The sequence below is a fragment of the Sylvia atricapilla genome, chromosome 6 (genome assembly GCF_009819655.1).
Source record: "Sylvia atricapilla isolate bSylAtr1 chromosome 6, bSylAtr1.pri, whole genome shotgun sequence".
In the NCBI taxonomy this organism is placed as follows: Eukaryota; Metazoa; Chordata; class Aves; order Passeriformes; family Sylviidae; genus Sylvia; species Sylvia atricapilla.
In genome coordinates, this window is record NC_089145.1 from 62,892,998 (window position 1) to 62,917,405 (window position 24,408).

Here is a 24,408-nt window from a genome sequence, read left to right on the forward strand (position 1 = left end):
CAGACAGACAGACACACACACAGACACCCCCCGAGCCCGGCCGCGCTGTATGGCAGTGAACACACCTCCCCACACTGATGCTCAGCACTGACCACCGCCGTCACTGCCCGCCGCCCGGACTTCTCTCCAGAGAAAACGAGGCAATAAACAGCGAGGAGTGGAATGGTAAATAGGCTCTCCTGGTGCTCAGACAATCCCCCGAGCCCTGCCTCCCCATCCCCCCGCGTCTTACAACGTTTTAATCTTCCGCCGGATTCATTTGAGGTCTGTAAGCAGAAATAACCTTCGCCGCAGTGAAATACCTTTAAGTTCTCTACGAACCATTTGGGTAAGCGAGGCGGCTTTGTGTCGCACGGCTCCGGCTGTAGCCCGGCTGTGACAGCGTTACAATAATCACATCTTTATTTATTCCTGCCCAAGGCTGCGCTGCGGCCCGCGGCGTGCGGGGCTCCGGAGCACAGCGCTGCCGCCGGGGACTGAGGGGACTGAGGGGGACCGGGGGCAGGGCCGCGGCCAGCCCGGACAGGGACATGTCCCCGCTATCCCACCGCCTCCTGGGGCCATCCCAGTGTCCCCGCAGGCGCGGGCCGGCCAGGCGCAGCCCGTCACCGCGGGGACACCGCAGCCCGCCGGGACCCGGCCGCGGCCCCGCGCACAGCGCACAGAGCACAGCCCACAGCGCCCAGCGCCCAGAGCACAGCCCTCAGCGGACAGCCCTCAGCGCACAGCCCTCAGCGCCCATCGCACACCGCACACAGCCCTCAGCGCCCATGGCACACCGCACACAGCCCTGAGCCCTCAGCGCCCATCGCACACCGCACACAGCCCTGAGCCCTCAGCGCCCATGGCACACCGCACACAGCCCTCAGCGCCCATGGCACACCGCACACAGCCCTGAGCCCTCAGCGCCCGCCGCAGAGCGCACTCCGCCCCCGCCTCCCCGCACGGCGCGGCCGCCATTGGCGGGCCGCCGCAATCCCGGCCGCGCTCTCCGTGGCTGCCATTGGCCGCGCCGCCCGCCCGTCTCCCCGAAGCCCCGCCCCCCGGCGCCCCGGCCCCCGCCGCCCCCGCGGCGCTGCCCTCAGCCACCCCCGGCCCGCTGCCCCCGGCCCCGCTCTGACCTCTCCTGCCTTTAGGGTTTGTGCGCTGCGGCCGCGGCTGGCCGCCCCGGGCCCGCCTGCCGCCCGCCGTGCCGGGGCCGGGGCCGGAGCGGCCGGGCAGCGCTGCCCCGTCCGCCCCCGTGCGCACCGCCCGACGGCGAGGGAGGGCACGGCAGCCCGGGCGGCGGGCGGCTGAGCCGCAGCGTCAGGCGCGGCGCTGGGGCGGGCAGGGGCGGAAGGGGGCTCCGAAACAGCGTGAATCATCTCCCGCTCTCTCCCTCGCCCACCATTTACACGGCTCGCTCCCTCCTTCTCCCCCTCCCTTCTTCCCCTCCCTCCCTTCCCACCGATTCTGTCTCACTCGTTCTCTCTCCCCTCCTCTCCCACTCACTCTCTCCCCTCCTCTCCTCTCCCACTCACTCTGTCCTCTCCTCCTCCCGTCTCACTCTTTTCATTCTTTCCCCTCCTCTCCTCTCCCCCTTTCTTTTCCCTCTCTCGCCCCCCTCGTTCCCCTGTCTCCCTCTCCTCATCTCCTGCCACTGCACTGCAGCTGCTCCTCCGCTCCGCTCCTGCCCGCTTCCCTCCTCCTCTCCCTTCCCACCCCCGGCTGGCGGATAAACAAGGCGCGCAGCATCCTCCAAAATCCCCATCCTAGCTCTACATTTTCCGAAAGGACAAGAGAACGGGACGAGCCCCCTCCCCTCCTCCTTCTCCTCCTCCTCCACCCCCTTCCTTCTCCTCCTCCTCCTCCTCCTCCTCCTCCTCCTCCTCCTCCTCCTCCCCCCTTCCCTCCCTGCCCCCCCACCGGAGAAGGGAAGAGACAATTCTCCTCCGAGCAGCAGCAAACATGATGGCGGCAGCTCCCATCCAGCAGAACGGGACCCACACCGGGGTTCCCATAGACCTGGACCCGCCGGACTCCCGCAAAAGACCGCTGGAAGCGCCCCCCGAAGCCGGCAGCACCAAGAGGACCAACACGGGCGGTGGGTATCTCCCGTGTCACCTCCGTCCCACCCCCACCCCCCCGGCCAGCCCACCCAGCCCCGCGCTGCCCTACCTGCCCGCCTGCCTCTCAGCCCACCCCGCCCAAGGCTCCCGGCGCCCCGGCGTTATCATTCATCAAAATGGCGTCGGGTTTCAGCATCTGCCGGCCTTTGCGTTTCGTATCCACGCCGGGGCTGCGCGGCTTCACCCTCCGGAGGCGAGCGGGGAGCGCCGGGGGCTCCCGCAGCCCGGCTTCTCTCCCTCGCCCCTTGAAGGATGGGCCGCGATAAATGGCAGCTGGAAGCAGTCGGCAAGCGCTCTTCCCTCCTTGCACATCCTCGGGGTCGCCAGTTGAATTTCAGCCTTGCCGTGCGTTTTCCTCCTCCTCGGCCTGGCTTCCATTGTCAGCGCGCCCGCGGCGTGTGTGTGCCGTGCCGAGCCGTGCCCGGCCGGGCCCGGGGGCTGCCCGCCGGCGGGGGAGGCTCCCTCGGCCGCGGGGACTCGCTGCTCACCGTCCTGCTGCTCCTGGAGATGCCTCATAACGGGACCGGCATCTCCGTTAGGCGTTCGCGCTGGAGTCGTCATAACAATGCCGCGAGGCAGAGGTGAATTTCCCTGCCCGGTGGAGAGCGGCGGGCTGGCGGCACGCAGTGCCTGCTTCCCGGCCCTGGGAGCCCGGCACCGCGCACCGCCGCTGACCGAGGCGCCCTCGGCTCTCGGGGAAGAGGAGTAATGTGAACGCACATCATGTCTTCTGTTTAGGGGTCAAAAAACTCCCCCCTAAACCCAAAGAACCGACTTCACGAAACGGGTTTCGTGATATTTTGGTACCCGTGCCGATGGGACGTTGCCATCGTTCCTGGGGAGAGCACGAGCCTGGGGAGCCAGTGTATCCCTATTGCCTTGCACTTCTTCAGAGACAGTTGTGGAAAGGTCCTCAGACTCCAGAGTAGCTGGATTTAGCAGTGGCGTGAGGGTACTGAAAATTCTGCAGTTTCCAGATCAGACCCGAATCCTGTTTTCTTGCTCCCCTTCATTCATTCGATGTATTTTTTTCCTGTTTCTATGGTATTGCCTTAGTGCTAGTGATGGGTAGAGGACTGCCATTGTCTGTCTCATCACCTTTTAAGTGTATTTAAAATAAGTGACTTAGGCTTTTGATCAATTGGGAAAAATTCTTCTTAGTGTCCTTTAATTAATGAGCTTAAAAGAGATCATTGTCGCTTAAGAAGTGCTAAAGGAATACGTGAGGATTACTTGGGGAAGTGATTCCATCCTCACCATGTTGAGCTGTTCTCTTGGCAGTGGCTGAAATGCTTGGAATAAACCCCCACGTTTTGGGTGGGTTATTTGGTAGCAGAGTAGTCGTTTTGCTCACTTAAGAAGAATGCAAGCAATAGCTAATTGCTGTTCTCATGTGTTTGCTAATGACAAACAAATAGCCCATTAGAATTTACAAATCGTTCTTTCCTGGTTTTGTCATCTCTTCTGCAGTATTTCCAAGCGAGGTTGTAGTTGTCACTAACCACGTTTTCATGCGGGGCTTTAGTTTTCTTTTCAAGGCTCTGATCATTTCTGCATGCTGTGGTTCCCATGGCAAAAAAAAAAAAAAATTTAAAAAATCTACCTTTGAAATAGAATTGCAATATTATTCTCAAATTCTGACTGAATTAAGGAACCTATGTGGGTTCTTTGTTTGGAATAAATGTAGATATTTTAAACTGTCAAAGGGACAGTCTAAACATGGCTTGTAATGACGCAACTGGTTAGATGTAAATGCATGAATTAGTGGAGGAGTTTAAAGATGTAACCTTTGTTTATTTGTGGGTCTGGGGAGGAAAAATGACAAGTTATAAGCCATATTAACCATGCATATCTCGATTTTTCAGAGGATGGCCAGTATTTTCTAAAGGTCCTCATACCTAGTTATGCTGCTGGATCTATAATTGGGAAGGGAGGACAGACAATTGTTCAGTTGCAGAAAGAGACTGGGGCCACCATCAAGCTGTCTAAATCCAAAGATTTTTATCCAGGTAGGTGCAAAAATCAGCCAATTCTTTATTTCTCCATTTGCCAGGCATGTGTGTACATGTCAGAGTGTTTGGTGTGTTGATGGCTAAGCTCCCAGGGCAGCAGGAAGCATTATGTTTCAGAAAAGTCGGTTTCAAAGTGCAGTAGTAAATATAAGCATTCTGTCAGTTTTGGCACATGAAATGGACTGAACTGGACACTAACTGCTTGAAATAAGTTTAAAGTTGTTTACAATGTTTCAACAGAAGATTATTTTCATTAACGTTGATTGCTTTATTTTTTTTATTGAAAAAAAAATAATAAATCTGGCTTTAAGGAACCAATGTGACAGGTGGTGGAAAGACCATTGTTTGTTTGAAGTTTCCAGACATAGTAATGACAGTTGAGCTAGAATGAGTAAAAATGAGAGACTGCCTCATAAAGAATGGGCCATTTACTTTAAATCCATTATGTACCTTCTTTCTGCTTCACTGCTTTGTTCATGGGCTCTGCAGTGAAGTAAAGAGGACAAGTGCTGCTCTTTAGATATTCTTTATATTATGTTTATCATGATGGTGGAAGAAAATGCTATTGTAAAACTGAAATACTTTGGATGAATAAAAACCATAGCATTTTATATTAGCTGTATGAATGCACATGAAAAGTTTTTTATATTTCAGTATAACAGTAATAAATATCTGAATTAGCACTCCTCCTTTATAAGATTTCTGAAAAGGGAGTCTTATATAATGATAGACAATATTTTAGCTTCTGCAGTTGAATAATTGTTTTTTTTTTTCCTTAAAGACGAACAAATTAGCATTCTGTAATTGAACTTTGCTCTAGAGGACTTTCTAAAAACTGATGCAAAATAACATAGCTGACACTTTTGTGTTTTGATTTTGTTGTTTTGAAGAATAACTGGTGGTTTAGAATTGAGTGGACTAGCTGTTGCTGACTTTTTTTCTCTTGGAAAATAAGAGCTGCTTTGCATTTGTTCTATTTTAACAAGACTGACTTCTGCAGACTAGCAAAGGCAGTTGGTATGGATGTAAACAGAACACTAACCTGGGAGCATTTCGTTGTCCTGTCCTCTGACTTTCCTGTCAGGCAGAAGTGGATAACTTTTTATTAACAGAGATATTTTGGTCTGTTTACAAATACGATTGTTGATGTGGAAATTCTAATGCACCTGTTGTATGTCTCCTTAATGAATGTTGTTTATAACACTTAAAAGTCAGAGATTGAAGTGTTGCATGTAGGGTTTTTTTTTTTTCCTGTTGAAAGTTACAGCTTATGAACTGGTGCTTGTTGCTTTTGAAGCTTGTTTTCTTTTTTACTTTTTTTAGAAAGCTAGGAAAAACGTGATCCTTTATTTTGAAAGGTATGTTAGAATAGAAAAAAAATCAATGTATAATTGTGAGAACTCTTGGAGGAAATAAAAGCATTCTAAAGAGCCTGATTGCAGAATTAATAACATAATCTGGGTAAAGAGCTGCAATACTAAATTAAATTCACTGTCAATAGATGAAAATGGAATAGATTTTCTGCATTATACATGAGGGGTTATCAGATATGCAAGGATGTTACAGAAAATTGGTGTTTATGAAGAATATTCCAAATACCAAATTACGAGCCTTTTCATTTTTCCACAGTTTATTTACACTCACTTGGAAGGGACGCTCCGAAGATTAGGTCTTTTGTTCAGTGCTCCAGTGTAGTTCCTCTGTTTTCTGATTAAATCACGATTACTTTTTTTCTGTGTAGGAAATTGTAAAGATGCAGCAGTAGTAGCAGGAGAACCTTTGAAAAATAAAAAAAAATCACAGCTAGAGGGACATGAGAAAAATGTCTGTGACAGAAACATATTCTCCCTTAAAATCAGCAGCAATAATATACGTAACTGGGGCAGGGAGGCTCAATCGTTTTCTCAGTAACAGGTGCAAATGGAGTTCCAGCTCGACTTTATACAATGTTGCCTTGAATTTGCAGCCTCGTTGTGTGCACGGGGAGGGAGTGTTTTAAGGGAGTCGGTGGCTGATCCCTGCTGAAGCTTGGAGCAGGGATGGGAAATGGATTCCAGCGGGGCTGGCTCTTGTTAGTATTCCTGTTTGCCTCTGACCACCAGCCCCTGGAATTTTCAGAGCTCCTGTCATTCCTGCAGCTTGATGGCTTTTGGGCTTCTTCCAGACTCTCTTGCTCGTATAACGTGAGGGAATACAAACCTTGTGAGAGCGTGAAGATAAAGTTATGGTTTATTTTTCTTACGAAGTTTTTTAAAAAATTGCTCTTTTTCTAGAAGCTGTTACTTAGTCCTTTCCTCTGATGCTTGTGACTACACGTGTGTTTAATGTGTGTTTCGCTGTGGAATGTTCTGTCCTTGAAGCTTCTGTGGTAGTTTTCTCTATTTCCGAAAAGTTTTAGAAAAGTTCCTGTTTGGAAAGGAGGAAGGTGCTTGTAATACAGAAGCTACGAGTAGTTCCTGTGATCTAATAGTGTTTTTTTCTTTTCCCTCTGTGATATAGGACCTCAGTGTGCAGACTGATTTCTGTTGGAATTATTTTTGTGCGTCAAAAGGTGACATAATTACTGAAGAATTATATGGCAGCTCTAATTACAAGAAATTGAAGGATAAAAAATCAGCTTTGCATTGAATATTTTAGTTTACAAATTAGGAAGCAGTATACAAATACATTACTGTCCATTAGAGTTTTAGTTTTGGGTACACAATTTATTGTTCTCTTTTCAGGTTACTCACTGATTTTTTTCTTGTTGTCTGGGCTCCTGCAATTTGACTTTGGATATTCTGATTCTTTTCTGTTCAGGCATGTCCCCCAAGATTAGCAGAAATAAAATTAAAATTAAAATGGCAAAATATGCCCTACTTTTAAACTAAATGGTGCTGATCCTTCTGCAGAGAAAGTACAAAGTGTGTGTTGACTAGTAGGTCTTGGTTTAAAACATCAATACAGATTTAGCCAGCTTGATAAACTCAGTGGCTATTCTGTGAAGCTATTACAATGTATGGTTTTTGAATGATAGAAGAAAGGGTGTTTCTGTTGTCTGAAGCTGCCATTGCTGATGTGTTTCTCCTTGTGCATTTTGGTGAGCACTGGACTCTCAGCTCCTCCAGCCATGTGTATTTCCCCGCAGGCACTGCCGTGCCCTCTCTCCTTCTCTCCCCTCCCTGGCTGTGTTCCTGCCCCTGCCCTCACATATGCACACACATGCACAAAATGGTGTTACATCACTTCTCGTTGTTTATCTTGCAACAGGATCTTGCCTGGTCTGAGCTTGGTGCTTGAGTGAATTTGAACTTGGTCGGTGTTTTTCAGTTTATTGGACTATGATGTCATAGGTGTACTTAAATTAGATTGTATCGAGAGCAGAGATTAATAAAAGCATAATGAAATGGGGATAAGGTTTTACTGGTTTCAGCAATATATAGACGTGGTGTTCTTGCAGCAGATTTCTAGTCAGTAGTTCTATCAATGTTTGGGGAATGTAAAAGGTGGGGGTTTCCTCTCCCATCTCTGCAGACAGTGTGTGGAGTATTGTGTGGCTCTCTTGTGCTTTTACCAAGGGACTTCTGTTTTTAGATGTTTTCTGTTTAAATATCGGAATTTTTTTTGAATCATTCATTTGTTATGGAAGGTAGATTATCTAATCTCTGTGCCAGTGCCCTCCTGAAAAGTCTCTTATTCTAATTCATAAAGGTCTTTCAAAAACATTGACTGTGTTAGTAACACATTAAGTTTCGGGAATTTATAATTAATAATCTTACGGCATCATTGCTCCTATAAACTGCTAGGAAGGAGAAAGGTGTAATATATCAAGCTTGGCTCTCCATTATTATTTCCTTTGTAGAATTTATCTTGTTAATTTATAACTCTTTAAAATAACAAAATCTAGTAAGGAAAGAAATGTTTTAAAAATCAGCACTTGAAATAATGTTGAAGTGAAATACTGATTTTTCAGCTGTGGAAGAGAAAAGAGTAATGGAGTTAGAAGCAAGAGTGCCTTTAGTCATTAGCTGTCTGTTGTGCTGGTTCCTTGAAGGGCTTTGTCATACACCAGTAAATGCATTTAATTTTTTTTTCTTAATGATCCTACTTTTTTTTTCTTGAAGTGTTGACATTAGCTAATTGGACATTAAATAAGTATATATCTAACATTTTCAGATTCTGTTGTACACATTTCCTTATATGAGTAACTTCAGGGATAATGGGACTGAGGAAATTACTCAACAGTGAGTAGAGGTTTCAGAGGGGGAATCTAGAGCTGTATAGATTTTTAAAGTCATCACTGATCTTTGTACTAGTTTGAAAAGAAAAAGAGACCCAGCACCAAAACTCCCACGTGTTGATTGCCAGCTGCTCAGAGAGATAATTCTCAGTTGGACAGTTGTCTGTTGCCTGGTTACTGAAACAGAATAAAAAAAGTTAGCTCGTTAGCCAGCAGGTCTGTAGTGTTTTGCATTTAAAAGGAAGCTGAAACTGAATATGTAACTTAGTAGGCTCTTGAGATTGTTACATATCGAACTTGTCCTGTACTGTCACTTAGCATATTCTAATTTAGTAGGCTTAGAGGAATTTTGAGAAATTAAAGGAGAAATTTGGCACTGATTTCTTTCTACCTGTAGGAGCTTATTCACGTCAATGAGTGAATCATCTTTGACACAGTAAATGGCTTTGGTTGGCAAGAAAGTGCTGTGTCTTTGTCTCATATAGAAAAGTTTGTAAGAACTTCTGACAGATTTGGAATGGTTAGTGTAACTTGAGTAAATTACACAGGCTATCAACTAACTTTGTTGTCAAAATAAAGAATGGAGTGAGGAGAGCTGTTATGACAGGGAAATACCATATTATAACTTTTCAACATTTTCATTATGGTTGCTTTTACCTAGGTTTCTATATAATTGAAAACCAAAGTATTTTCAGTAGATTAGAAAGCTTATGTAGATGTAGCATTGTTTTTTGATAAAGTCAGGATTTCTGTAAAGCAATTATTCATTAAAAAAGAAAAAAAGATTTAAGTTTTCCCCTTTTGTAAAGCTTAAAATTTCCGTACAATAATTCTATAGTTTTTTGTAGATAAATCCAAGTTTTAATGGACGCTTGATAGAGAATAGGTGTTAGAGATAATATTTGAAAAAATATAAACAGAGAATGTCTGAATTTCTTGTTTTGGTCTTCTCCCTTGTGCAGTAAACAAACTCCTGCTTGCTTTTCTTAATGGATGCAACCTGTAACTAGCAATGTCTTTTTCAAATACTCTTTGATCTTGTTTGTTCTTTAATTAATTTCATTAGCTTAGATATTGTCCTCAGCAGTTGACTAGAGAATTTATTTTGTCAGTGATCAGTAGCTTTTTGGCCAGGAAAGAAACCCCTGGATTTAGTGAATTTGTCAGACAGGCTCCAGAACTGGAGCAGTGAGTGGTTGGGAAAGAGGCTTGCACCTTGTGGCTGTCCCTTTCCTGACTTTGGACACAGCTCTCACGTGAAGTTCGGCAACAACTCTGAGGATTTGGCTGGCAAATATGTTGGACTCTCATTGCTGCATCCTGCAGCGGTGCAGTCAGCTTTCAGTCAATGACTGAGTGTAGTTTGTTCCTTAGCATGGGTCAGTTGGCCATTGGAGTCAGTGAACAACACAGGTGAGTGTGCTGTAGCTGTCAGTCGGGCAGTGCAGTCAGTGACAGGTGAGTGTGCTGTAGCTGTCAGTCGGGCAGTGCAGTCAGTGACAGGTGAGTGTGCTGTAGCTGTCAGTGGGGCAGTGCAGTCAGTGACAGGTGAGTGTGCTGTAGCTGTCAGTGGGGCAGTGCAGTGACAGGTGAGTGTGCTGTAGCTGTCAGTGGGGCAGTGCAGTGACAGGTGAGTGTGCTGTAGCTGTCAGTCGGGCAGTGCAGTCAGTGACAGGTGAGTGTGCTGTAGCTGTCAGTGGGGCAGTGCAGTCAGTGACAGGTGAGTGTGCTGTAGCTGTCAGTCGGGCAGTGCAGTGACAGGTGAGTGTGCTGTAGCTGTCAGTGGGGCAGTGCAGTCAGTGACAGGTGAGTGTGCTGTAGCTGTCAGTCGGGCAGTGCAGTCAGTGACAGGTGAGTGTGCTGTAGCTGTCAGTGGGGCAGTGCAGTCAGTGACAGGTGAGTGTGCTGTAGCTGTCAGTGGGGCAGTGCAGTCAGTGACAGGTGAGTGTGCTGTAGCTGTCAGTGGGGCAGTGCAGTCAGTGACAGGTGAGTGTGCTGTAGCTGTCAGTCGGGCAGTGCAGTGACAGGTGAGTGTGCTGTAGCTGTCAGTGGGGCAGTGCAGTCAGTGACAGGTGAGTGTGCTGTAGCTGTCAGTCGGGCAGTGCAGTCAGTGACAGGTGAGTGTGCTGTAGCTGTCAGTGGGGCAGTGCAGTCAGTGACAGGTGAGTGTGCTGTAGCTGTCAGTCGGGCAGTGCAGTCAGTGACAGGTCAGTGTGCTGTAGCTGTCAGTGGGGCAGTGCAGTCAGTGACAGGTGAGTGTGCTGTAGCTGTCAGTCGGGCAGTGCAGTCAGTGACAGGTGAGTGTGCTGTAGCTGTCAGTGGGGCAGTGCAGTCAGTGACAGGTGAGTGTGCTGTAGCTGTCAGTGGGGCAGTGCAGTCAGTGACAGGTGAGTGTGCTGTAGCTGTCAGTCGGGCAGTATTCAGTGACAGGTGAGTGTGCTGTAGCTGTCAGTCGGGCAGTGCAGTGACAGGTCAGTGTGCTGTAGCTGTCAGTGGGGCAGTGCAGTCAGTGACAGGTGAGTGTGCTGTAGCTGTCAGTGGGGCAGTGCAGTCAGTGACAGGTGAGTGTGCTGTAGCTGTCAGTGGGGCAGTGCAGTCAGTGACAGGTGAGTGTGCTGTAGCTGTCAGTCGGGCAGTGCAGTCAGTGACAGGTGAGTGTGCTGTAGCTGTCAGTGGGGCAGTGCAGTGACAGGTGAGTGTGCTGTAGCTGTCAGTGGGGCAGTGCAGTCAGTGACAGGTGAGTGTGCTGTAGCTGTCAGTGGGGCAGTGCAGTGACAGGTCAGTGTGCTGTAGCTGTCAGTGGGGCAGTGCAGTCAGTGACAGGTGAGTGTGCTGTAGCTGTCACTCGGGCAGTGCAGTCAGTGACAGGTGAGTGTGCTGTAGCTGTCAGTGGGGCAGTGCAGTCAGTGACAGGTGAGTGTGCTGTAGCTGTCAGTGGGGCAGTATTCAGTGACAGGTGAGTGTGCTGTAGCTGTCAGTCGGGCAGTGCAGTCAGTGACAGGTGAGTGTGCTGTAGCTGTCAGTGGGGCAGTGCAGTCAGTGACAGGTGAGTGTGCTGTAGCTGTCAGTGGGGCAGTGCAGTCAGTGACAGGTCAGTGTGCTGTAGCTGTCAGTCGGGCAGTGCAGTGACAGGTCAGTGTGCTGTAGCTGTCAGTCGGGCAGTGCAGTCAGTGACAGGTGAGTGTGCTGTAGCTGTCAGTGGGGCAGTGCAGTCAGTGACAGGTGAGTGTGCTGTAGCTGTCAGTCGGGCAGTGCAGTCAGTGACAGGTGAGTGTGCTGTAGCTGTCAGTGGGGCAGTGCAGTCAGTGACAGGTGAGTGTGCTGTAGCTGTCAGTGGGGCAGTGCAGTCAGTGACAGGTGAGTGTGCTGTAGCTGTCAGTCGGGCAGTGCAGTCAGTGACAGGTGAGTGTGCTGTAGCTGTCAGTCGGGCAGTGCAGTCAGTGACAGGTGAGTGTGCTGTAGCTGTCAGTGGGGCAGTGCAGTCAGTGACAGGTGAGTGTGCTGTAGCTGTCAGTCGGGCAGTGCAGTGACAGGTGAGTGTGCTGTAGCTGTCAGTGGGGCAGTGCAGTCAGTGACAGGTGAGTGTGCTGTAGCTGTCAGTCGGGCAGTGCAGTCAGTGACAGGTGAGTGTGCTGTAGCTGTCAGTGGGGCAGTGCAGTCAGTGACAGGTGAGTGTGCTGTAGCTGTCAGTGGGGCAGTGCAGTCAGTGACAGGTGAGTGTGCTGTAGCTGTCAGTCGGGCAGTGCAGTCAGTGACAGGTGAGTGTGCTGTAGCTGTCAGTGGGGCAGTGCAGTCAGTGACAGGTCAGTGTGCTGTAGCTGTCAGTGGGGCAGTGCAGTCAGTGACAGGTGAGTGTGCTGTAGCTGTCAGTGGGGCAGTGCAGTGACAGGTGAGTGTGCTGTAGCTGTCAGTGGGGCAGTGCAGTGACAGGTGAGTGTGCTGTAGCTGTCAGTCGGGCAGTGCAGTGACAGGTGAGTGTGCTGTAGCTGTCAGTCGGGCAGTCAGTGACAGGTGAGTGTGCTGTAGCTGTCAGTGGGGCAGTGCAGTCAGTGACAGGTGAGTGTGCTGTAGCTGTCAGTGTGGCAGTGCAGTCAGTGACAGGTGAGTGTGCTGTAGCTGTCAGTGGGGCAGTGCAGTGACAGGTGAGTGTGCTGTAGCTGTCAGTCGGGCAGTGCAGTGACAGGTCAGTGTGCTGTAGCTGTCAGTGGGGCAGTGCAGTCAGTGACAGGTGAGTGTGCTGTAGCTGTCAGTGGGGCAGTGCAGTCAGTGACAGGTGAGTGTGCTGTAGCTGTCAGTGGGGCAGTGCAGTCAGTGACAGGTGAGTGTGCTGTAGCTGTCAGTGGGGCAGTGCAGTCAGTGACAGGTGAGTGTGCTGTAGCTGTCAGTGGGGCAGTGCAGTCAGTGACAGGTGAGTGTGCTGTAGCTGTCAGTCGGGCAGTGCAGTCAGTGACAGGTGAGTGTGCTGTAGCTGTCAGTGGGGCAGTGCAGTGACAGGTGAGTGTGCTGTAGCTGTCAGTGGGGCAGTGCAGTCAGTGACAGGTGAGTGTGCTGTAGCTGTCAGTGGGGCAGTGCAGTGACAGGTCAGTGTGCTGTAGCTGTCAGTGGGGCAGTGCAGTCAGTGACAGGTGAGTGTGCTGTAGCTGTCACTCGGGCAGTGCAGTCAGTGACAGGTGAGTGTGCTGTAGCTGTCAGTGGGGCAGTGCAGTCAGTGACAGGTGAGTGTGCTGTAGCTGTCAGTGGGGCAGTATTCAGTGACAGGTGAGTGTGCTGTAGCTGTCAGTCGGGCAGTGCAGTCAGTGACAGGTGAGTGTGCTGTAGCTGTCAGTGGGGCAGTGCAGTCAGTGACAGGTGAGTGTGCTGTAGCTGTCAGTCGGGCAGTGCAGTCAGTGACAGGTGAGTGTGCTGTAGCTGTCAGTCGGGCAGTGCAGTCAGTGACAGGTGAGTGTGCTGTAGCTGTCAGTGGGGCAGTGCAGTCAGTGACAGGTGAGTGTGCTGTAGCTGTCAGTGGGGCAGTGCAGTCAGTGACAGGTGAGTGTGCTGTAGCTGTCAGTCGGGCAGTGCAGTGACAGGTGAGTGTGCTGTAGCTGTCAGTGGGGCAGTGCAGTCAGTGACAGGTGAGTGTGCTGTAGCTGTCAGTCGGGCAGTGCAGTCAGTGACAGGTGAGTGTGCTGTAGCTGTCAGTGGGGCAGTGCAGTCAGTGACAGGTGAGTGTGCTGTAGCTGTCAGTCGGGCAGTGCAGTCAGTGACAGGTGAGTGTGCTGTAGCTGTCAGTGGGGCAGTGCAGTCAGTGACAGGTCAGTGTGCTGTAGCTGTCAGTGGGGCAGTGCAGTCAGTGACAGGTGAGTGTGCTGTAGCTGTCAGTGGGGCAGTGCAGTCAGTGACAGGTGAGTGTGCTGTAGCTGTCAGTGGGGCAGTGCAGTCAGTGACAGGTGAGTGTGCTGTAGCTGTCAGTGGGGCAGTGCAGTCAGTGACAGGTGAGTGTGCTGTAGCTGTCAGTCGGGCAGTGCAGTGACAGGTGAGTGTGCTGTAGCTGTCAGTGGGGCAGTGTAGTCAGTGACAGGTCAGTGTGCTGTAGCTGTCAGTCGGACAGTGCAGTCAGTGACAGGTGAGTGTGCTGTAGCTGTCAGTGGGGCAGTGCAGTCAGTGACAGGTGAGTGTGCTGTAGCTGTCAGTCGGCCAGTGCAGTCAGTGACAGGTGAGTGTGCTGTAGCTGTCAGTCGGGCAGTGCAGTCAGTGACAGGTGAGTGTGCTGTAGCTGTCAGTCGGGCAGTGCAGTCAGTGACAGGTGAGTGTGCTGTAGCTGTCAGTGGGCAGTGCAGTCAGTGACAGGTGAGTGTGCTGTAGCTGTCAGTGGGGCAGTGCAGTCAGTGACAGGTGAGTGTGCTGTAGCTGTCAGTGGGGCAGTGCAGTCAGTGACAGGTGAGTGTGCTGTAGCTGTCAGTGGGGCAGTGCAGTCAGTGACAGGTGAGTGTGCTGTAGCTGTCAGTGGGGCAGTGCAGTCAGTGACAGGTGAGTGTGCTGTAGCTGTCAGTGGGGCAGTGCAGTCAGTGACAGGTGAGTGTGCTGTAGCTGTCAGTGGGGCAGTGCAGTCAGTGACAGGTGAGTGTGCTGTAGCTGTCAGTCGGGCAGTGCAGTCAGTGACAGGTGAGTGTGCTGTAGCTGTCAGTGGGGCAGTGCAGTCAGTGACAGGTGAGTGTGCTGTAGCTGTCAGTGGGGCAGTGCAGTCAGTGACAGGTGAGTGTGCTGTAGCTGTCAGTGGGGCAGTGCAGTCAGTGACAGGTGAGTGTGCTGTAGCTGTCAGTGGGGCAGTGCAGTCAGTGACAGGTGAGTGTGCTGTAGCTGTCAGTCAGCCAGTGCTGGAATGCTGCAGGTAATTGGGCTGGGCTGTGGAGAGCTGTTGCCCTGTGCTTCTCACGTTGCACTGCAGCTGCTGTTGATCTTAATTAATCTGACCCTCAGAGGCTGCACTGTCATGGCACAAACACGAGGCATATTAGAAATTGGGAGGCTGCTTTTCCGACTTTATTGATGGCCATGTGTCTAGGTAGGCTTTTTGGTTTTTCTAATTGGATTTGTTTGACACTAGCATAAAATTCTTTATGTACTTTAATCTAAAACTGTCCTATGTTTTTCCTGTTTATCAAATCTATCTGTTGAGTTGTGGAGCTGATGCGTGTGTTTTTGAAATGTCGTGGTAATAATGGATTTAGCAAAACTGTTTCTGCTTATTCTGACAACAGCTATTGTCTGTAAACAAAAATAGTTGTGGTGTGTGTGGCATGAATTTCTGGTGTAGTACAGTATGGTTCAGTAGTGGGAATGCTTTGTGCTTGTTTTATTTAGCCTGGTCTTGTGGCTAAGGACTTCTAGTAGCATGGAAGCATGGAGGGCTGGAATTTGGTGTTGGCAAATGGAACCAGTTAGTGTGCTGTGCATGTGCGAGGTTTTTAATTTACTGTAGGTATATGACTGTCTTCATCGTACTGCATGACATAGATTTAGGAAAATAGCAGGTTCCTTCCAATTCACCCTGGTGTTCAGGGTCATTTTCCTTCCCCCAGAGGAAATGTCATATATGTATTTATCTATTTATATTTATACTATACTGTAGCCTAGAGATCTTGTATGCCTTCCACTACAGATATGTGTAGCTCTATTCCATCCTACTTTTGTTTTGGTTTCAGGGGTTTCCCCATCCCAACTTGTGATTATTCATGGCATTTTAAAAGTCAACTACATTGCTTGTATTTTGATTAAAAAAAAGGATTGTCAGAATACTCTGCTTAAGTTTTCCCTGTATTTTATAGACTCTTTGAATATTTTAAAACAAAAATCACAAGACCTAAATTCCTATCCACCCATATGAACTAGTTGTCACTTTAAGATTTTGATAATTATGGTTGAATCTTACTGGAGCTTACCTAATATTAGGTGTGCTGCTCTTGCTAATAGCCAAGCATTGCAGTTCCTTTGCAAGAACTTATCTGATTGAAATGTCAGTTTAAGGCAATCTTTGGAGACACAACTGTGGAAGTCAGCTCCCAGCTCTACAATGCTAGCATGCTTCTGTAGATTTTGAGTATGAATTTATCACTCTTTGCTTGTGCTTCTTATTGGTCTTCTTGACTTCTGAATTGCAGTAAATTTGTGCAAGGTTTAAGTGTTCTGCATAATGGATGGACGAAATGAAGTCTTCTTTGTGGAAGGTTGGAGAACACAGGGTGATGTAGGTGATGTGAACAACTAGCTGTGCAACCAGGTAGCACTTGAAAGAACAGGATGTGAGGGACCAGGTTTAAAGTTAAACCTTGGTGGTATGATTGACCCGGGGTCAGATCCCTTGGAAGGGAGAGGTGCCCTTGTCAACTTGGTATATGACAGTGGTTCTGTAACATCAGCATGTGTTGGATATACAGAAGTATGAATCTTGGACAAAATTTCGTATTTACCTGGTCTTGTAGGTTTTGGTTTTGCAAAGACTAAACAGCTGTTTTTCATCGTTGATCTCTCACTGCATCCTGCAGGGCCTGTCATCTCAGCATTGACAGGATCAGATGAAAAATACAATCGATGTGTTGACATTTTTTTGAGAATCACTCAGGTAAGATTACTTGTTATACAGAACTACAGTGAAATTCATGGCTGCTGCTAATGTTTCACCAGTTGGAGCCTTTGCATTCTCAATCATTAATTAAATTAGATACTGAGGTTCTCTGCATGTTCCCTTGTTTCTATTTTTAAAGCACTTTTTGTGCCTTGCTCAGTGCCATTTAACTCTCTTGTAATTTCCCACATAAAGAGCTTCACACATTTGTACTATTTCCCCCACTTGATAGAGTGGCACCTGTTTGCTTGAGTCAAGATCCATAGTGCACACCTCCAAAGCTCTTGGAAGATTCGTTTGTATTTTTTTACAGTCTCAATAGTGATTTCAGTCCTATGTAGATTCTTCATTGGCAATATGGGGAAAAAAATATCTGTAGAGAACCAGATAATCAGGTGCAGCAGCAATTTATCATCTTCCTAGCGTGTTCTAAATTCTGCCTTTCAAATTGTACATGAAAACCCACAAATATTTTACTGAATATACAATGATGGAGTTGTTCTTTTTATAACATGAGATACTGGAAATGTTTATGTTAGATCATGCACTGGAAAAGTAGGAAAGGGCATGTGTCCATTCAGTTGGCTTTGTTGTTACATCCAGTGTACTTACAAAACCAGAACTGTTAGCAGAGTGTATTCCCAAAGAGTTGGGCTGTGCAGTGTCATGGCTCTGAGGGAAGGGGGAGGACAGACCAGCTGGGCCATATGCCGGTGTTGGAGCTTGATCTGACAGTGGTTTTCATTTTGTCCCCATCTGCAATCTGGTGTTAGGGAGTGCCAGAGTCGGGTAGGGTAGCATATAGTACAAGTAGTACTTCAGTAGGGTAGTAGTACTTCAGTAGTTTATAGTACAGTAGCAATTCAGCTGCTGCCACAGATACTGTTTTGGCACAGTATTGATCTGGAGTTATAGAATATTTATGTTTTATTGTAATCTGGCAGTCTACCAACAATTTTCCTGAGGAACACCAGAAAAAAAAAAAAAAAAAGGAAATAGGTGGCTTTTTAGTGGAGTTGTCCTCGATTTGAAGAAAACTTCTGTGGAACAAGAGAGGGTCTTCCAGCATTCTGTCTGTGCTGATTTTTCAAAGGTCTGCAATGAAACGCTGCTACTGGATGCCTTAAAGCTTGATAGAGATGATTTGCTGCAAGTGTTAGATGTAGAACATGGATGGGGTTTGTTTTCTGCCTTGCATGTGTGTGCACACTTCATTCTTTGTATGTCTTCTACTGACGTTATTAGGTGAACACTTGGCCACTCTGTCAATTGAAAGTAGAAACTCTACTTCCTGGGAATTCCTTATACATGGATAATTTCCTAAGTTCTGATTCTTCTACTGTGCATTGCAGTACATCAAAGTCTGCCAGTTTTTTATTGAGATTGGTCTTCATCAAATGACACAATTTCCAGCATAGCAAAATAATAATAATAATAATAATAATAATAAATTAAAAAAAAAATGGAAGTGTTCACTTTGCAAAGTTTTTTTTTTTTTTTTGGGATATATGGGTATTGTGTTTTTTTAATGTTGTGATGCCAAGTGCTCATCTAGTATTTGCACTACTTTTAACAATAATAAAACACATACTTTATAATTTTATAAGATTTGTAAGTTCTGTATGGATCTACATCTATGACTAGATGTTCTAGTAAGTGCCAACATGATACATTATGAATGAGTTATTAATTAATAATTTTTTTTATTTTTTAAATTTTTTTTATATTTCTTGATTCATAGGCTAGAAGGATGGTTCTTTCCCTGAATAGCTAGGATTTAAAATGGTTCCTCTGATTTTAAATCAGTGTTAAAAATATTTGAGTATATGGAGAAATATGTGTAACTGCTAGTCTCAGAACTTTAGTCTTGCATGCTCTTGATGGTAGAAAATCAATTAAATGGGCAGCTATATTTGTCCCATTAGGTTTCCTATACCCTTGGAAAACAACCCCCCTTCAGTTCATGCAAGTATTCTGTACCCTCTAGTCCAGGAGATGTAGAATGGATAGTGCTAACAAGGTCAGTATTTGAATTAAGCAAGACATTTATCACTAGGCTATTTTTATTCCAGGTTTTTTAATGGTGCTTTGTTGATTAGTATCAACAAGATCCTGTTGTTTCTCTATTATCTTTTCTAATGGCTCTTTTGTCTGTTTGTAATTCCTAGTTGAAAGAATGTTAGTTGTGATCAGAGGTAGTTCAGCTCTGTCCTTCACACTTTATTAGCTTAGCACTTTGATTTCATTAGTGCAGATATAAGGACAGAAATCTTAGTCCTCTGTAATCACAAAACAAGTACTTGGCATTTCCCTTTCCCCACACTCGTGCATATGCTCAGAATGAGGAAAAAGAAGCTTCTCTTTATTTACTCACCTTGTCTGGTTTTCAATGGAATTATTTGATGTGTAAAGGACTACTGTGCTTTCCATGTTGACTAGTCCAGGAACATGTGAAGTTTCATCTCATGCAAAAATCTTTGTGTTTTCTTTTGTAAAGAAGGCTCTGCTTGTAAAGTTTGACAATATTGTATTGGTTGTCTGAATATTTTTGTTGTTTATTGTTAAGAATTTTGCTTTTTATTAGGTTGGCTTGTTCTGCCTTGTTTTTCCCAGTAAAAAAATTCAGAAGTGATTACAACAATTTGCAGTGTTTCACCTGCATGTAAGACTTGATGAACTTTTCCTTTCATATATTCATATAGCTAGATGGGCTCCCAAGATAATGCAAGGATTTTTTATTTTCTGTGAACAATATGAATGCATAGCAGTTCAGAGTGGTGGTCTTAATGCTCTTGGTACTTACAAGCGTGCAGGTGCCTCAACTTGGATGGGTTTTCCCTGTTAAGGATTCTAAGAAAGCATACAGGAGTTTTGGTGTAAACTAGTGTATGTTTGCAGGACTGGTTTTGTGTTGCAAGGTTTTCATATTGCAAGCTGTGGTTACTTGGGAGGTGCAGATGATGGCCATCTGATATTCGAGTCAAGTGTGCTTAAAACTACCAGTATTTCAGGAACTAATACAAATTTTGTATTTTTAGGATGACCTACTTCAGTAGGTCTAGGAGGAGGTGTAGTGTTGTGATGCTGATTTAGAGGCAATGGTGCTTTTAGGAATGATCTGCTGAACTGTGGTGCAATTCATTGGCAAACCGAGGGAGAATGATGGCATACTTCCTGACTGATGCTAGTTGAAAAGAAACGAGTGTATCCATAGGTATTCTGGAATCCTCATAGGTAAGTCTCTAGGTACTGGCAAAGACCAGCATACCTCAGAAAATGTGAGAAGATTTTATCACTCCATATTGAATAATTTCTAAAGTTTCACTCTGCTTTCAGAAGGTTTTCTTATGTTAATCCCTTTAGAGTGCAGCACTTTTCACATAGTCTTTGCATGCTGGATTCTTAAGGGGGGTTTAATTCCCCCATTTCTTTCTCCTTTGCTCAAAAGCTAAAGAAGGTTTTCATATTGGATTTCTGCATAAATGTTTCTCCTAGTTAGAAATATAGAAAGTTAGAAATTAACTTGCATTGCCTGCTTCAAAATGTGAGACATCCCCAATGTTCTCCCTCTTCCACTGGGGAAATTGAGGAATCTTGCTGGATGGGCCGTGCTAGAGTGCTGAAGATAGTTAAAAATACATATTTAATCCAGAAAATAGTATATGTATGCTGTTTATTTGGGGAAATGATTGTCTGAATAAGTGTTTAATTTCAATGTTTAGTGTTCATGCTATTTGTAGACCTCCAAGTTTTCCCACTCCAAATTTTTTCAGTCTGCATCTCAGTAGTAAGTTGAGCACGTTAAGTGCTGAAAAATGAGTAGTTCATTCCATATGCATTTTAACGTGGATCTTTACTTCTGCTTTTATACTTGCTCTTCAGAATAGGAATTCCACCTTTAAAACCATCACTGAATTCAAGTAGGTACAACTTCAAGTTTTTAGGTAGGGTGAAGATGTTTGGATGCAATCAAAGCCTGATGAATTGTTTCTCACTCTTTGTTTTGCTTGAGGTCAAATATTGCCCTAGAAGTGAGCATGTCTCCAGTTCTCCAGGTGCAGTTCTTCCACTTTTCCACTGCTGAAATTCTAGTACCTTAAACAAAAAGAAATAAAAATTGTTTTTTGTCTCTTAAGCATGAAGACTGAAAATTATAATTTCTTTCCTATTTGCCGCTGCCTCCCACAAGAGTGAGTGGAGATATTTGTACAAAGGCAGTAATAATACCAGCAATTTCTGTATACAAACATTGAATTCAGGTAAGTATTCAATTTATGCAAAGTGGAATATACCTCCAGTCTACATAGTCCTGAAGCAGTGTGCTTAAACATAGGGATAGATTATTAGTGTGTATTTCAAAAAGAAAATGTATATATATGATCCTACCTTAGGTCTTTTGGTAAAAGGCTTTTGTCTGTCTTTCTCTAGCAGAAGGATGTTTTGTTCTTGGGCTTTCTTTTGTTTGGGTGGGGGTTTTTTGTTTGGTTGTTTTTTTCCCCTGGTGCTCATTTATGGTAGTTAGGATTTACTTCTGCCTTTTCCCCTAGAGGAGTTGTGTTCTCACCATTTTCTGGGCTTGCAAACTATTGTAATGGAACTTCTCTCAGCTGGCCAGAAGCGTTTGAATCTGTATTTGGAGATGGCTTTCTTCCCACATGCAGTCGTGTTATAGCCAATTAAATGATGGCCACAGGAGGAATGCCTGTGTTTTGGGAAGGAAAATGTGGGGTGCCTTTTCACCTACAAGTAGATATTTAGATATTTATCAGAAATAGGTATATTCTATGGATTGTCAGTATGCACCTGCCCAATTTACATATTTTCTCCTTTTGGGGTATAAGTTTTGTAGCATTTTCTTTTAGTCCATGATCTCTTTGCAAGAAAAACTACAGTGTTTTAAAACTTCCTTTTAAATTTTAATGCAGATATGTAGTCCTTTACTAATGCCAGAAGTGGAGCAAGTGAGAAAAATTTAGTGTATATAATCAATTTTTTGTTATTGTCTTATTCTTTGCTTAAAAATGTCCGCTTTTCTGATCTTTGTGTATAGACTGGCGTTTTTCGTATATTTGTAAACCTGTTCAGCAATTTCATATAGGAAAATACTGATTTTATGTTGGCGTTAACCAATCTTGCTGGAAGATCCATTTTAAAAGAAGCATTAGATCTAACCCAAATTCAGTTACAAATCCTCTTCAAGCTAAACATTTTCTAAAATCTCCTTCCATTTGCAAATAATTGCTCTTGCTGCAAGTACTAATTTTTGTCTTTTATTTAGATGTACTTTTTTAATTTTAGCTTTGAAAGGTATAAATCAAAATTTATGAAGGAGGAAAGAACTGACTGAATTATCAAAAAATATCTAAACAATTAGTGGGAAGGATTCTGTGAAATTTTAATGTGAAATTAAAAGGCATAGGAAAGCTTTCTAAAAATAAACTCTAAGGATATATTTGCATTTTGGCTTAAAAATAGTAATCATGAAGTCAAATTGCCCTATTTTTGGTTATTATTACAAAAAGTGTTTTGACTCATCTGTTGGAAGGATTATTTGGACTTTTTTTTGGGGAAGACTTGAATTATGTATGAAAGAAACCGAGTCTATTCACCTTCCAACTTTTCATTAGGAAAATTTTAAATACTTAGCTTTCCTATTTTCTGGGTAGTACAGTTGTTTACACAGGCCCTTATTCTTTAATATTATTCATATTTATTGAAAATAAAACACCTAAAATATATTTTGTTCTTCAGATTCTAATGCCTTTCAAATTATTTCAGAAAAAGTTAAAAATGATTTTTGCATATGCTTAAATTTGAGCTTAATGCAAACCTTTTATAAAGGTAATTGCAGGTTCAAGGACTTTCTGCTCATTTCAAACGGGAAAAAATGGGAAGGCACTTTTAATTAAATCCTTGTATGTATAATTACTCTAGTGTTTGTGATCTAATCAGTGGGTTTTAGACTTAGGCAGTATGTTCAGAGGTGTTGTGTGCTTTCTGTTGAAATTATCAAATTCACCACCTACAGTTTGTGAGAACTAAGGGAAACAGTGGAAATATGTTTGATGACTGAGCAGCATATCTTTGTTTTTTACTCTTGGACAAGAAACAAAAGTATTTGGAATGGCTGCAGCATAGTTATGTGTCTGTTAAGGTGCTAGCTGTTAGCACGTTTTGATTTTTATTGTCTAAAAATACATGGTGCTGTTTGAGTTGGAAAAGGAGACATTAAGATTCTGTAACGTTTTGTGGTAATTATGTGTGAGCTCTTTGCTTATTTGAGCAAAGAAACATTAAAAAAAAATCTCTCTGAACAGCTGAAGTGACATGAAGCACCAGCTGGGGACTCTGAAATCAAATATTTTAGGGCATGATTTGTACTAAACTGCAATTAGAATGTATGATTCTGCACTGGCAATTGTTCTGAGTGAGGTCAAATTGCACATAAAGAAGGAACACAAGTGGTGTCTGTCTTGACTGCAACTGATGTCTGTACAACTGCTATTTCACAGTGGTTTTATTCACGTGCAAAGCTGGCAGAATGGCTGGCTGGATTTTGTTTCTTTATGGCCAGTTAAGACTTCGTGTGTCAATAGGTGAATTAAAGACTCCAAAGGAAGAAAATAATTTGAAAATACCCCTTTTGAAAAAACGTGTTCTTAAAAATTTAAAATTAACTTTGCACCCAAATATTTTAATAATAGGAAAGTGAAGAGCAATTCTAAAACATCCGATACTGGCTTCATTTTTTTTTTCTCTTTTAATTTTTTTTTTTTAACTTCTGCATGTTCAAATTGCAGTGTTGACCTACTGTTATTGTAAAAAGATAGCATTTTCTGTTTTCAGAAAAAAACCTGCATTTTGACACATTGTTTAAAAACTAGAACAGCTCTGCATATGAAAACACAAACTGTGATAATTAGGTAGTGTGCCATATGTGGTAGTTTAAGTTGGCATATATCTCAAATGGCATGTTTAATGTACTGTATTGCTGGAATTAGTAATTTTACAGCTGAGAGCTGTTAATTCTGTTATACTCATCCGCTCTGATGGACCTGTAGGTAATGATAGCAGACTTTTTTCTTTACAAAAGCTTGTTTCTGATAAATTAAAATAGTTATAAGCTGCTGTATTTTTAATGGAATGTTTCACTAGTGTATGTTCCTCATAATATTTTAGGTGTTTCTAACTACTTCAGAATTCTAAGATTTTCTTAAAATAAAGATGCAGTTGGTATTGACAAGTGGTCACATTTTTTCTTGATGGTATATATGTTTAGTGAGGAAAGAAGGAAGGTCTGTTATTTCCATATAGCTTTTTTTTTTTTTTTTTTTTTTTTTTTTTTTTTTTTTTTTTTTTCTGTGTAGAACATCCCCCTGTTTTTGTCAGGGTAAAAAAAGATTATTAACCCTAAGTGCTTGAGGGTTCTTAACAGTGGTTAAAATGCACATACCTGTGGATTGTAGCTGAATAGAAAGCACTGGTCATGGAAAGTCAGGGGAGGAAAGCCAGACTTGTGCAGCTGGGTATGCCTGAGATGGAGTTACATTCCCTTTTCCACAGCAGCCTGTTTGGTGCCAGATCTTAGTGTTGTGGCCAAAGAGGCTTGGCAGCATGCTGGTGTTTTACCTCTGGCTGAAGGCTGTTGGCACAGTGGCAGGGCCTGCTCTGGGTGTGCAAAAAGGACTTGCCAGGTGGATAACTTGAGCTGGCTCAAGGTACTCCATGCAGTTAAGGTCCTAGCAAAAGAAAAGATTCAATGGAGTGGAGGGTTCAGCTAGCATTTTGCTCAGGGAGTAGCTGGGAAATGGTCTGCCCAGGGCCATCAGTGATTGCCTTTGCATCAGCTCTTTGAGTCACAGCATCATGAAGGCTGAAAAAGACTTCAATCCAGCTGTCATCCCACTAGCAGCACCACCATGTTACCATCAATCCACGCCCTAAAGTGCCATACCCACACCTTTG

The 24,408-nt window shown here is 44.7% G+C and overlaps 1 protein-coding gene across 1 annotated transcript in view; it reads left to right on the top strand.

Moving 5' to 3' along the window:
- The first annotated feature begins 1,706 nt into the window (after positions 1-1,706).
- Positions 1,707-24,408, top strand: part of NOVA1 (NOVA alternative splicing regulator 1) — a 156,813-nt gene continuing 134,111 nt past the window's right edge. Inside the window, exons 1-2 of the mRNA XM_066322165.1 lie at positions 1,707-2,083; positions 3,974-4,117. Of these exons, the coding sequence (XP_066178262.1) occupies positions 1,948-2,083; positions 3,974-4,117 (280 nt within the window). The 5' untranslated portion in view covers positions 1,707-1,947. The remainder of the gene's footprint in view (positions 2,084-3,973; positions 4,118-24,408) is intronic.